This window comes from Nerophis ophidion, linkage group LG25, assembly GCF_033978795.1.
Source record: "Nerophis ophidion isolate RoL-2023_Sa linkage group LG25, RoL_Noph_v1.0, whole genome shotgun sequence".
NCBI lineage: Eukaryota > Metazoa > Chordata > Actinopteri > Syngnathiformes > Syngnathidae > Nerophis > Nerophis ophidion.
Window position 1 is genome coordinate 8,565,084 of NC_084635.1, and position 14,283 is coordinate 8,579,366.

Genomic DNA, 14,283 nt, shown 5'->3' on the forward strand with positions numbered 1-14,283 from the left:
CTAGCGATTGGTGTACTAGTTTTCAGCTAACAATTGGAGCGTTTGTTGCCAGCAAGCGATTAGCGCGCTATAGTTGTCAGCTAGCAGTTAACGCCCGACTTGTCATCTAGCGATTAGCACGCTAGTTGTCAGCTGTTTGGCGCGCTAGCTGGCAGCTAGCAATTGGCGCATTTGCCAGCAAACGATTAGCACACTAAGAGTCAGCTAGCCATTGGCACACTAGTTGCCAGCTAGCAATTAGCAGGCTAAGCTGTGAGCTAGCGATTTAACATGCCCGTTGTCAACTAGTGATTAGCGTTCTAGTTGCCAGTTAGAGGTTGGTACACTAGCCATCAGCTAGCGATTAGTGCTCTAGTTGCCAGCTAGAGATCGGCGCCCTAGTCATCAGCTGGCAAATAGCACTCTGGTTGCCAGCTGACGATTATCGCTCTAGTTCTCAACAATAAACTAATGCCTTAGTTCTCAACTAGCAATTGGCGTACTAGTTGTCAGCTAGATAGCGATTGGCACACTAGTTGTCAGCTAATGTGTAGCGGGCTAGCCTTCAGCTTGCAATTGGGGCATTTGCTAAAAGTAGCTCCAGAAGCTTGGGTTTTATTGAACAATCTGAAAGAGTGGTGAAAAAAAGGCTTTACTGATGCAGAATTCTCAGTTTGCAGCCAATAAGTATTGATTATCATGTTAGACCCGCTCGACATCCATTGCTTTCGGTCCCCCGGGGGGTTGCCCACATATGCGGTCCTTTCCAAGGTTTCTCATAGTCATTGTCAGCGACGTCCCACTGGGATGAGTTTTCCTTGCCCTTATGCGGGCTCCGTACCGAGGATGTCGTTGTGGTTTGTGCAGCCCTTTGAGACACTGGTGATTTAGGGCTATATAAATAAACATTGATTGATTAATTTTGCAGGGGGGCAAGCTGTTTAAGAAGATCAGCTTATTAAATATGAATTTGCTATAGGGTGACCATGTGATCCCAAAGTCGATTTGTACATATAAAAAAAAAAAGCACAATTATTATATTACTGATATATTAAAAGAGGCAATCAATCCTACCTGGTTTTGAGTAAACTATTAACATATGGGAGGTAAAGAAGGCTGACAGTGCCCCCTTGTGGTCAGTTGGAAGATGTCAACTTCATTAAAAAGTCCAAGCAGTTAAATTGTTTTTATCTTAAGAGCCTCAATGCTTTCTAATTCCAGAAAGATTTAGAAAAAATAAAAATAAAAAATGCTGCGAAAACAAACATGAAATCCACATTTGGCCTTTAATACTGTACATTTAATACAGATTGCACTTGTGAGTGTTCTTATTGGAGGGCCGGAAGGATATATTTTACTCTGTCAAATGATTATCTTAAAAAGCAGTTTATACTAAGCATCATTCAGTTTCACGACTTGTTTGTTAAATTAGCTTGGAGCAAAACTGGTCTGTCGGTACCACTGGCATAGGAATGATGACAAAAGTGCAAAAATTAAGTGTTCCCTAACTACTTTATGGAGGGGAAACAATTTGATGAATGTTCCAAACGGAGCAATTTCTTCATGAATTATGTGTGATGAGTTATAACCCTTCCAATTAAAACTTATCATTTCAATAGATTTAAAACACCGATTCCTGGCCATATGATCCAAAGATTTCAGTAAAATTGTATCCTCATAGTCTGCTTTTCCCCTCGATTTTAGGAGCATTTATGTTAAAATGCAGTCACCGACAGCAGTGACTACAGTGGAACCTCGATTTACGAACTACAAACGGATACAAATATGTTTCATCCTCCTGTCGCGTGCCCGGATTTGTCGGTCTTCGCGCTCATTTAGTCAGCAGAGCAGAGCTGTCGTTAGCTACTGTGCTAATTGCTACTTTGTGTGCTTTACAGTGTTTATTTTGCCCTTTTTTTTAAGTTTTGCAAGCAAAATAGGAATCTAAAGAAAGCAAAGGAAAAGCGATGTGTGGTTTGAAACAATCAGCAAGTATCCACAGCGTTGTCAACTCTGCTTCCTCCTTCTAAAAAGATTAACTAACCACCAAGGTAAATTTGATTTTTTTTTTTTATTCCAAAAAATTGTAGCGACTTGATTGTTAAAGATCTTTGAGATTTCAAACTGTGAGTGCACCAACGAGTTAGTGACCGTGTGTGTGCGTGTCGGCAGGGCGACTGCTTACAAGGACATATAAATTGTTGTTTTGGTTATTTGTTATTAAATATAAAATTGATCATCTCATCCTTGTTATGTTTGTTTGATATACACTACAATTTGTATTTTCAAAGTGTACAAACCATTAGAAAAATATGGAATTTTGTAAAGGCTGGAACCCATTATTCATGTTTACATAGTTTCTTCAATAATAGACTTCAAACTTCTTTATTTACGAACCCTGTTCAAGAACCAAAACATGTTAATCGAGGTTCCACTGTATTTGGAGTTTGTACCCCTTATGTAAAAAGAGGAGCAAACTTTTAGAAAAGTTACATTGTAGTGTTTTAGTGTTGCAAACAGAAATTGGGCGGTTTTAACTAAAAGTTCTGCTGGATATGGTAAAGTATAGATGTTTGTGGGCTACGAATGAGTTGTCTGGATGTTTGTGTGTTCTTTATCTGTTGTATGCGTAACCGTTGGCTCTTTGTCGGGTGGTTTAAGGTTGACGGCGTTCCCTCTTGCTTAGCAGGTAACACTGAATGGTTCTCAGTCGGTCTTTGGCCGGTGCGAACTCTGGCTGCAGCTTCAACGTAGACTCGTACCAGCGCATGGCTTTCTCAAACTCCTCCTGCCGTGGAGAAACACACAAAAGCCATGCAAGTGTTTCTCTGTAGTAGCCGGAGCAGATCGAGGGGGAAACAGTCATTTACCATAGCGATGTAGACGTTGGCGAGGGTGAAGTGGTTGACAACAAACTGTGGAGCTATTTCTACCGCCATGCGAGCGACTGTGAGGGCGTCGTCCCACAACCGAGCGTTCTGGAAGATGTTGGCAAGGCTGATTAGGGGCACATCCTGGTTTAGAGGAGAATACAAACAGTAAGTGTTAATTGATTTTAAGAGGGGAAAACTGAACAGAAATCCGTGGGATGGTACAATCCATATAACACGTCACAGAAAACGTCACGCTAACATCACGTGACACGTCTGATGAAGGCTGCAGAAGCAAGGTAGCCGAAACTTGTCAGGTACACCACTTTACCTTACTAACCTATATAAATCAACCATTTATAAATACACGTCAGTAGGCTAAATGAACCTCTTCAACATGTTAGAATAATTATGTGTAAGTTATCACACAACTTTAGTATGCTTAATGTCTGTTGCTATAGTTATTAGCTATTGTGCTCAAGCTGTACTTTTTCTATCTGTGCAAGGACGAAACTTATTGTCTGAGGGGTAGCCTCAGCCGCAGATGTTATTTTTATTTTAGCCCGCTAAGAGCCAAGGACTTCAAGGACCTCAACGAAGATAAGACGACAGCACGCAGACGAAGCAGAGACAAGGCAAAATCACGAGGCCTCCAGCACATTCCGTCACGTATTGTGCGTCCTGGACCTGCTTTGCATGATATATATGACCACTCCTTTTAGAGGTGGCCTCAGTGATGTTGACTGGGGAACACCTGAATAAATAGAGGGATGCGGGAGCTGTACCTTAGAGCAGTGGTTTTCAAATGGGGGTACGTGATATTTTTTTTTAAATATTCCAAAAATAGCAACGATTCAAAAATCCTTTATAAATATATTTATTGAATAATACTTCAACAAAATATGAATGTAAGTTCATAAACTGTGAAAAGAAATGCAACAATGCAATATTCAGTGTTGACAGCTATATTTTTTGTGGACATCTTCCATAAATATTGATGTTAAAGATATTTTTTTTTGTGAAGAAATGTTTAGAATTAAGTTCATGAATCAAGATGGATCTCTATTATAATCCCCAAAGAGGACACTTTAATTTGCTGATTACTTCTATGTGTAGAAATCTTTATTTATAATTGAATCACTTGCTTATTTTTCAACAAGTTTTTAGTTATTTTCACATTTTTTTTCCCAAATAGTTCAAGAAAGACCACTTCAGATGAGCAATATTTTGCACTGTTATACAATTTAATAAATCAGAAACTGATGACATAGTGCTGTATTTACTTCTTTATCTTTTTTTTCCAACCAAAAATGCTTTTCTCTGATCAGGGGGTACTTGAATTAAAAAAACTGTTCACAGGGGGTACATCCCTGAAAAAAGGTTGATAACCACTGCCTTAGAGCGTAGGGCGAGACTGTGACTGAGTGTGCAGCTCCATGCGTTCTCCTCATGAGCTAAATTTAACTCTAAGTCCCAGCATTATTCATTGCTTCTTGTCTGTTTTATAGATGTCATCAGTGTTTGAAGCTGACAACAACTTGGCAAAGCAATTCAAGCGTGTCACTGCTCGTCTGCAGCATACTGAATCAGCAAAGGATTTAAAAAAATATATATAAATGGCGGCAATTAACCCATGAAAAATGGGAAAACTGCTGATGGTGTGTTTGACAGAAACAGCTCGAAGGAGATGCAGAAGACCACTCTCCAAGTTAAATGCTGTACATTCTTACATTACTACAGGGACGGCGTGGCGCAGTGGGAGAGTGGCCGTGCGCAACCCGAGGGTCACTGGTTCAAATCCCACCTAGAACCAACCTCGTCACGTCCGTTGTGTCCTGAGCAAGACACTTCACCCTTGCTCCTGATGGGTGCTGGGTGGCGCCTTGCATGGCAGCTCCCTCCATCAGTGTGTAAATGTGTGTGTGAATGGGTAAATGTGGAAGTAGTGTCCAAGTGCTTTGAGTACCTTGAAGGTAGAAAAGCGCTATACAAGTACAACCCATTTATCATTTATTTATTTACTACATACAATTACTGTAGTTGTTTATAGTACATTACAATGTATTTTTACAATATTTCTTATCTATAAGTAGTGTTTTTCCTTTTTAAAAGGCATGCTACATGTTTAAATTAAATTGACTGATACAAGTGTTTTGAGTTAAGAGCTCCATCACGGAACCAATTAAACTAGTACGTTGAGGTACTACTGTACTGAAAAACAATTGGCATACCACCAAAAATAATGCACCAATAAAAAAATCGATGAAAGCATCCTAATTGGAGGAGATAATAATGCCACATTATCTTGGGCTCAATGCACAGGGAATACTAACCTTCATGTGATAGGGGGCATAGTTGAGAGCCTGTCGCAGGCAGTCGATGGCTCTCTTGCCTTGACCTTTCACCCTCCAGTAAAGTGCAGCCATACTGGATAATACCCATGATGTCTGGTTCTACAGGGAGAGAGAAGTGACAATCATGTTGAACAGTTAGCTAGTCTGGGTTGCTAATTTCAGCATAAAAAAGTAAAAGTGATATATCAGTATCACGTTAGAATAATATCTAAACAAGTCATCATTTAAATATCAATCGGCGAAAAGTGTGAGCTTGAGGTTTGGCCATTAGTTCTTCACAGTTGAGCTCTGAGTACAACAACCACAATGCATCACGCTTTTTCAAGCATCATCCAATTGGTTGTGATAATGTGTATATCTGGGCTGCACAATTAATAACATTTTAATCACGATCACAAAATTGCCTGCCAAGATGAAATAAGGGTGATCATCGGCGGTACTAACTGCATATCAAATCAAGAACTTCGACAACCGCGGCAGCAGAGAACACAATGTATGAGCCCAAAACTCCATCAGCACGTGGAACTGAAACATCAACATGAGGAACATCGACAAGCTTTTCCCAGGGTTGCTGCAGCCGATCGCATCGATTTTACTTCATTTCACTTCCGTGGAGCCTCGGCGTGCACTTAAGATTGCACTGCTGTTATTAGGTGGCGACAAGACAGTGTGGACAATACTGGAGACAGATGCAATTGTCCTACCCAAAAACTATACCGCAGAGGAGAAAATTATTTGATGTTGCTTTTATTATGAAAGCGCAAACAGCGTTGTGTGGCTGATCACTCCTTCAGTCTGAGTGTTAGGCTTATTATACAAATTAGGTACAAACATACATGTTGATTAACTACGGTACTAATCCCTGCACATGGTGGACTTACTTGCACCTTGCACCAGAGGCATGTAACCCAGCCCCCAGCTCCTATTTCCTCCCAGCATGCCACCTGCTGTTCTAATGACAGTATAATACAAAGCAGACATTTCTAAATATTAAAATTGGATGCCCCAAAATGGGAAAATAAAATATCAAAACTTCTTCAACAAAAAGATTAGATCCAAATAAAACGGATGCGCAAATGTAGTTCCGGACAACTATGAATACATAGCAGCTCCCAGTTTTCAACAAATTTAACATTTGTGGTCATGCTGTCACCAGCGTAGAAGTAAACATCCTTCGAAGTGCATCTTTAATCTTAAAAGCACCAAATTGTAAATGTTAGCACAAACAGACGCTTTTCCTGATGAAATACTACTAAAAGGCTGAACACTAAAGCAAACTACCTGTATTTAAACATACAGCTTTCATATTTCAGTTGTTAATGTGAGCGCTTACCTTCTCCAATACTTTAGCGATGCGAGTGCCCACCTGCTCAAAGGACTGAGGAGAGAACTTATCTTTGCCAAGGTTTTGCAGGACCTGAGGGCAGAGCCATTTAAATGACATACAGAATTACAGCAATTAGTAATCTCTACTGAAAAGTGTTTTTTGTTAAGTCTTTGATCAGTGCATAGGCTATCCTACCTCACGTAGCTGACTTTCTCCTGTGTAATGGATGGCGGCTCGATTGGCCATGCCTGCAAGGTGGTCGAGGGTGTGCATACTGGCAGCTAGGTTTGCATTACATAGAGGCTCGACGGCTGGCTCTTGTAGTGGAGTGGCAAAATCTATATGCTCTGTGATGCTAGGGGAAGGAGGCAACAATGTGGAAATCATTCATTTGTATGCTTGAAAGCATTTCACATTGTTAGATTGTCCCAATCAAAATTGTAGATTACAACTACTTGCTATTAATTCTGGAGATGTCCCAATGTCTATCATTGGATCGGATTGGGGTCCCTTTCTAAATTATATTTACTGTAGCTGTGCCCGGGAGTTTACATGGCTCACAAGAAAGATTCCTTAAAAAAGGGATGCACACTCGGGGAGACACAATTGGATTTCCATTTTCTTTGTAGCAATCATGCAGGAGGTGCATGAATATTAGGAGGGCCTTAAATTTGAGAGCAAGCTGCAATAAACTGCACAGCTGCTTTTAAGATACTAATCCTCACCACCATGGCAGAAAATAATCTATGTTTCTCCAAAGGAGGACGAAAGGAAAAGGACTGGCTAAGCATGCTACACACACAACCATTTGGCTGAACGTATGCAGACCACATACGTCATAGTGCTGCCCACATGAAAGCGTGACAAATGCTTACTCAATGTTCTTGGCCGACACAGCCAACCAGGTGCTGGCTACTGTGGTGAGGTCTACCCTTCGTGTGCGCTGACACTCCTCTGGCCCTGGCCAGCCAAGACTTGAGTAGTCCCTCCTGCGACCTGCCCAGAGCAAAGGAAGATAACCATGATGTCTAAATCCAGCTGTTAGGGTGTTATCCAGGTTTCAGTGCTCGGTATGAGTGCATGTGGGTACCCAAAGGACCTGGTGTTGGGATAGTTGGCCCGCTGATCTCCAAAACAGATTGTCCGACACTCATTGGCTCCCCACTCTGGCTTTCATCAGGAATGACCACATTCTCTGTCCCGTCCGCCTTTGCCTTCCGAACTCTCTTTACTTGAAAAGTGATCTGATATGGAACAACACACACCAGTTACAAAACTTAAGAATTACATGCTCTAAATTGTCCTATTGATACGCAGAGAGACAATGTGCTGTTACCCATTCTGAACCCTCGTCATCCTCACAGTTTCCAAAACAGGGCCCGCCACCACCACCACCACCACGTGCCCCCATCACGCGGTCATTCTTAAGCACCCGGATACCACGCAGGTCGCCTCGTTTTCCACCAACATCCAAAGCCCCTTCGAAAGCTCCCATCAGGTCTTCCTTCAGCTGCCACTCCTCTTCACCTTCCACCACTCCATCTCCAAGAGGAGGGGCTGTTCTTGAGGATGAGCGAGCAGCCTGTTGTTTTCCTGCCGCCTCACCAGACCCGTTTGTGTCCAAGACAACCTCTGCACCAGAGACCAAGGGATTACAACAATGTCGAGTTGATGCTGCGTTTAAAACGATACCGTCCTTAATCGGAATTTTAGACGAGTGATAGAATACAAAAAGCATGAATTGTGGAAATGTGCAAACTCAGCAAATAATGTAATAAAACTATCTAAAAGTGGTAAATTAAAGGGGGACTGCACTTTTTTTTTTAAATGTTGCCTCTTGTTTACAATCATTGTGAAATAAATTAACAGATGTATTTTTTAGATGCATTCTAACTCGTAAATAAACGTGAATAAGTCTGCTAACAATGGAGCCAATGGGAGGTCCTCTATTCTGCCCATAAAACCCAATAGATGACCCTCCAAAAACCACCCCCTATACTCCATTTACATTTCCTGAATTGAATATTAACCAAGTATTAGTGATATTGTTATTTTACGCGCTAACGCAGACAAACTATTTATAGCGGCGCTGTGATCACAAGCTTGTGTGCCAATGTTGACATGATGGAGTAATAAGCTGCTTCCTCCCTTCTTTGCTTGTGGAAGTTTATTGTAGAGCATAAATCATGCCTCTCACCTGGATAGTAGAAGGAGGAGGACGTATTCTGACAAGCTGGTACATTTTGACAGCCAAATTAGACCCGAGTAAAGCAATAATGACACAAAGAAAAGCTTGATTACACCCCCCTTTTCTTCGCAAGGATTATGAGTCATTCTTCATCTAAACGGGACTATAACAAAACCCTATCAATCGGCATCCTAATGACAGCAGATATTGTACAGTAAGTAACGTTTTATTATTTTTTTGTGGCTCTCACGAAGTCTGCAGGGAGTAATAATCAGTGATGTTGTTGAAAAGAAAATAAGCATTGTGATGTGTTTTTAAAATTAACTATATACTTACAGCATGTATATAAAACCTTAGTGGAGGTGTTTGGATGTTTTTTAAATGGCTTTATAGGCAGAATTGAGAGACTCCCTTATGCTCCATTGTAAGCTGACTTTTAATCACATTTATTTAGTATTTAGAATGCATAAACAAATAAAAAATATATGTGTTCTTGTCTCACATAAGGATTGTGAATGATAGGTGAAATAAAAAAAAAAGTGAAGTTCCTCTCCAAGTGTGCACATGGTAACATTACTAAGTGGAAAGAGTAGTAACAATCTACCTACAATGCAATACAAACAGCCAGTCAGGGAAATAGCTAACAGTAAAATAATACAAATATGAGCATTAGTATATACAAATAAAGCTTACCCAAGAAAAAAGGGACAATAAATTAATCAAAAGTGAAAAACAACCTCATTGTTATGAAGGCAGTTTTAAACTGAAAATGTCAACACTGTCATCCCTCGCGATCTTGTTTGGTCCCAATTAACTGTGATAAACGGATTACCTCAAAGTTATGGCTATGGTGTTGAGATTATTTCGAACATGCACACAATTATAATATGATATATCACATATTACCAGTATCTCATTACAACATGTCTGAAAATAAGCAGGATGATGCTAAGTACGATTTTTCTTAGTAAATCAAATATTTTCAGTTTGAGCATGAAAAAAGTTTACGCTAGCATAAAAAAAGATATACTTGTATTCATCCCAAAAATGGGAAATGATTTGGTGGCAGTACAGATTTTTACATAGCGCAGCAAAAGTAAAACGCAATGAAAAACTAAAAAAATAGTAATAAACAATAAATAAAACATAATGCAAACTAATTACATAGACAAATAAAAAAACACGTATTCACTTTAAAAAAATTCACTCAAGTATCTTAAATTGGCCCTGGTGAATGAATGTGAATGTGAATGTTGTCCGTCTATCTGTGTGCCCCCCCGCCACCCCAAAAGGGACAAGCGGTAGAAAATGGATGGATGTCTTAAAGTCTTATGGCTTTGTGCAGAAAACACCTGCGGTAGCGCTCCTTCCTACACAGTGGATACAACAGTCTATAATGCTGAACATTTTTTTAAACATTATAAGAGTCCTCTAAAGATGAATTAATGTGTGAAACCACAGGCTAAATATGAATATGTGCAGTACAAATAAATAAATATGTATTTATTTTGATAAAATATAATTCAATACAAATCCAATACCTCTGCAAAGACTGGGTCTACTTGACACCGACAGCTACGAAAATTAACCTTGATGTTAGCATTATGTGTTAACATTGCATGTCTGCGTTGTCATTCATTGCTCGTGCCGAAGCTGTATTACCGAGGTTAAAGATGAAGTGCTTCAAAAGAATTAATCTTCACTTTGGCGGCTCGGTTGCTGATAGCAGAATACGTATCGATCGCCACGACATAAACAAATACTTCACTCTAATACATGTAACACATACATAACAATTAGATAGATAGGAATCAATTAAGTACTATCTATCTATCGATTTAGGCCCAAAACATGTGGAATATGTTGTATTTTAAATTTGCGATTTGAGGATCTGATGCACGGTGTATCGAGGAAAGGATACATTTTAAGTTCCTAATAGATGCCAGAAAAAAAAACAAGTGTTGATCTTATTCTTACTTTCAAAGTGCAAAGAGTCTTCAATGGATGATGTTTCCTGCTTTACTTCACCGTCCTCCCACTCTTCCAGTTGAATAGCAAGGTCAACTTCAGGCCCGCAAGCAGAACCCTCTAAATCAACACAAATGGAAGTATTAGCATTGGCCTTAATATTTTCAACCATAAATTAACGAGATTTTGTGTCAGGTTATTTATATTCATACACAGTACGTGTAATTGAACATTATGTTATGTCACACTCTTTCATAAAATACAAAGAATATTCAATTCTGTTTGACAAGATAAGATTGTGTATTTACAACATGTACACTGTGTGCTTTATTGGAGGGATATTTGGCTCCGGGCATCAAATTGAGACACTTCTAATTTTGGTTTAAGCTATTTCCAGCAGCTTTAAATTATTGAGTGGTAACATTTCTCTACTTCAAAGTGCTTTTTGCTTCACTCCAACTGATATGAATAAGGAAGTAGGTGTGTTGTCTTTGCTCATTTACTACTTGTTTCTCACTGTCACTCTTGCAGCTTCAAGGAACAGCAGTGGAGTTTTCTCAGGATAAGATAAGCATTTCCTAGATGGGTAAAGATTACCTTGCTAAATAATATGTTATGACACGACACAAAATATGCCAAAGCATTTACCAGGAAAAAATATTTAAAGGGATCTATGATATCCTTTCTGACTTATAAAAGATGATACATCGTTGGAAACTTGATTACTGAATATTAAACAATACCAAAGCATCAAACCGTAATGTTCATGCATTTAGGCGTATTGGAAGTCTCTGTTCGCAGAGTCTTGCAGTCTAGCTCTGTTGTGACGTGGTGGACGTGCTTATTTGGACATTAAGTCAAGCTCTCGGCCAAAGGGGTGGCTAGATAAAGTATTATTTTCACCTAATCATGTCATGCACATAATAACACCGAAATATGACATACATGCAGCTATTTTTCTATGCAGGTCTGTTTTTCTTGGAGATTATACAGTTGTACCTAATGTTGTGACCAAGTGACCCTATAAGTTTGTGAAGTTTATTTTCGACAGTGTCTGGTTATAAAATAAAAAATAGCGGTGACGACTTCAAGATATATATTTAAACAGTGTACATTTTCAAAAGTTACATTACTATACTTTTGAAAAGGGTGGGACATGGTTTTGATTACAATCCAGGAACACCTCCAGAAACAAGCATCATCACCAAAGCATAATGAATACAGCCGCACGGTGTCCTCGAGGACAGTCGGGAGATCTGGGTTCATCTCAATGTTGAGTTTGCATGTTTTCCACCTGCATGCATGGGTTTTTGTTTTTTTACGGAAATATACATGTCAGGTTCATTGAAAAGTAAAGGCTGGAATATACTCTCGCGTCCTGTAGCTTGCATTCTTTCTGACAGCGTTCTGGTTCGTTTATAGATCTTCCACAGGGGCTGGCGCGTCACTTGCAATTCTCTTCCAAAACCCTAAGGGGCAGTGTCTTGCTGTGTGACAAACACAACTCTTGCTGACTTTTCCTCCTGAGTCGGGATGGGAGTTGATAAGATTTTTTCGGTTCCGATTCTGCTTAACGATTTGGTTCCTTGTCGGTTCTCTTATTGATTCTTATTTTGAAAAAAAATGACAAAAAGGTGGATTAGCATCAATTTTGTTTAGTTTATAGGTAACATGACCTTAAAAAGCCAACACTGAGTTCTTAATAGGCACAAAGCATAGAACAAAATAAATTTGGAAAAAGAATATTCTTCTGTTGAATTTAACAAAAAATAAAAACATTTGTAAAAATTACATAAGAATGTGACATTTTGTACCATTTCCAAAACTTTTACAATTTTTTGTCATCTCCCTACTAAATATATTGATCAAACTCAAAATATTAGAACGGTTTGTTTAGATTTACAAGGTGAAACGATCATGTACATACATAGCATGGGCCTCAACATATTTCAAGATCAGTTAAGATAATAAATAATGTTTTGATGTAGAGAGCATACGAACTTTTTTATTATTGAATAAAAAATACTGAAATTCAATGATTTTGTGCATCTGCAAACAGCTACAATTATGCAAAACGCAAACTGTAATCTGCTACCCAAGAATGTATAACAACTCTTGTCAAAAAATTAAGAAAAATATAACATTAGAGGAATAACTAACTTAAAACATTTGTATGGACGTATAAAACTTAAATTATTTAGCATATCAGTAAGTGTGATTAAATTATGCAATGGATTGAGCAAAGAAGTTAAACAATGTACTAATATGATTTACTTTAGTAGGCTGTTAAAATAAAAATGCGTATAAAGTACAAGGAAGAATATTTTAGAAGAAACACCTTTAAACTTATTAAAACGAGATAGTCTTCATCTCAGAATGTTAATCATAACTGACTTAATCATCTATTACAGTGATCCTCAACAGGCGGACCGCGGTCCATGTCCAGACCCAGCGACGTGTCCGTTTGGACCCAGCACGAATACGTATATGGGAATTTTTTTTAATCAATCCAACAAAACAATACATATTAATGCAATCAAATTCCAAAACCAAACCCGACCCATATATATATAATTATAATTATTATAAGAACAGATAATAATTGTATTTATCTTTGAGTTATTGCTAACGCAAGTCAACGTTCTTTGTTGTTTTTAGTCAAATATCTCCATGTTTCGTTTACACTTCTCTGTGTCTCACTCACTCCGTCTCTCTCTCTCAGAGAGAGAGAGAGACGGAGTGAGGGCGAGAGAACGCTGCTCTGATTGGCTCGGGTATGGGTTGTCATTTCTATCATTTCTATCATATCATACCACCTGGTTCATACAGAGCTCATGCCACAGGCACAGTGCATGGAACCATTCGCACCTACCCAAAATAACTGATCCCAGGTCAGATGTGCACCAGCCCACAAGAACTGATCCCAGGTCAGATGTGCACCAGCCCACAAGAACTGATCCCAGGTCAGATGTGCACCAGCCCACAAGAACTGATCCCAAGTCAGATGTGCACCTACCCACAAGAACTGATCTCAGGTCGGATGTGGACATGGCCACAAGAACTGATCTCAGGTCAGATGTGCACCTGCCCAAAAGAACTGATCCCAGGTCAGATGTGCACCAGCCCACAATAACTGATCCCAGGACAGATGTGCACCCGCCCAAAAGAACTGATCCCAGGTCACATGTGGACATGCCCACAAGAACTAATCCCAGGTCAGATGTGGACATGGCCACAAGAACTGATCTCAGATCAGATGTGCAGCTGCCCACAAGAACTGATCTCAGGTCATTTGTGGACATGGGCCACAAGTACTGTTCCCAGGTCTAATGTGCACCTGCCCATAATAAATGATCCCAGGTCAGATGTGCACCTGCCCATTATAACTGATCCCAGGTCAGATGTGGACATGGCCACAAGGAACTGATCCCAAGTCAGCTGTTCTCCTGCCCACAAGAACTGATCCCAGGTCAGATGTGCACCTGCCCACAAGAACTGATCTCATGTCAGATGTGCACCTGCCCAAAAGAACTGATCCCAGGTCATATGTGGACATGGCCAGAAGAACTGATCTTAAGTCAGATGTGCAGCTGGCCA

General features: G+C 39.6%; 1 protein-coding gene across 4 annotated transcripts in view; it reads right to left on the minus strand.

Moving 5' to 3' along the window:
* Positions 1 to 1,246: 1,246 nt before the first annotated feature.
* The window catches only part of ttc17 (tetratricopeptide repeat domain 17), a 38,585-nt gene continuing 25,548 nt past the window's right edge, over positions 1,247 to 14,283 (minus strand). For 3 of the 4 annotated variants that reach the window (XM_061887591.1, XM_061887590.1, XM_061887588.1), the window contains exons 17-25: positions 10,696 to 10,806; positions 7,867 to 8,162; positions 7,621 to 7,774; positions 7,406 to 7,526; positions 6,726 to 6,885; positions 6,537 to 6,620; positions 5,183 to 5,302; positions 2,850 to 2,993; positions 1,247 to 2,767 (exon numbers count right to left, since the gene is read on the minus strand). In XM_061887591.1, coding sequence (XP_061743575.1) covers positions 2,636 to 2,767; positions 2,850 to 2,993; positions 5,183 to 5,302; positions 6,537 to 6,620; positions 6,726 to 6,885; positions 7,406 to 7,526; positions 7,621 to 7,774; positions 7,867 to 8,162; positions 10,696 to 10,806 — 1,322 coding nt within the window. In that variant the 3' untranslated portion in view covers positions 1,247 to 2,635. The remainder of the gene's footprint in view (positions 2,768 to 2,849; positions 2,994 to 5,182; positions 5,303 to 6,536; positions 6,621 to 6,725; positions 6,886 to 7,405; positions 7,527 to 7,620; positions 7,775 to 7,866; positions 8,163 to 10,695; positions 10,807 to 14,283) is intronic. The other variant, XM_061887589.1, reaches the window with a different exon arrangement.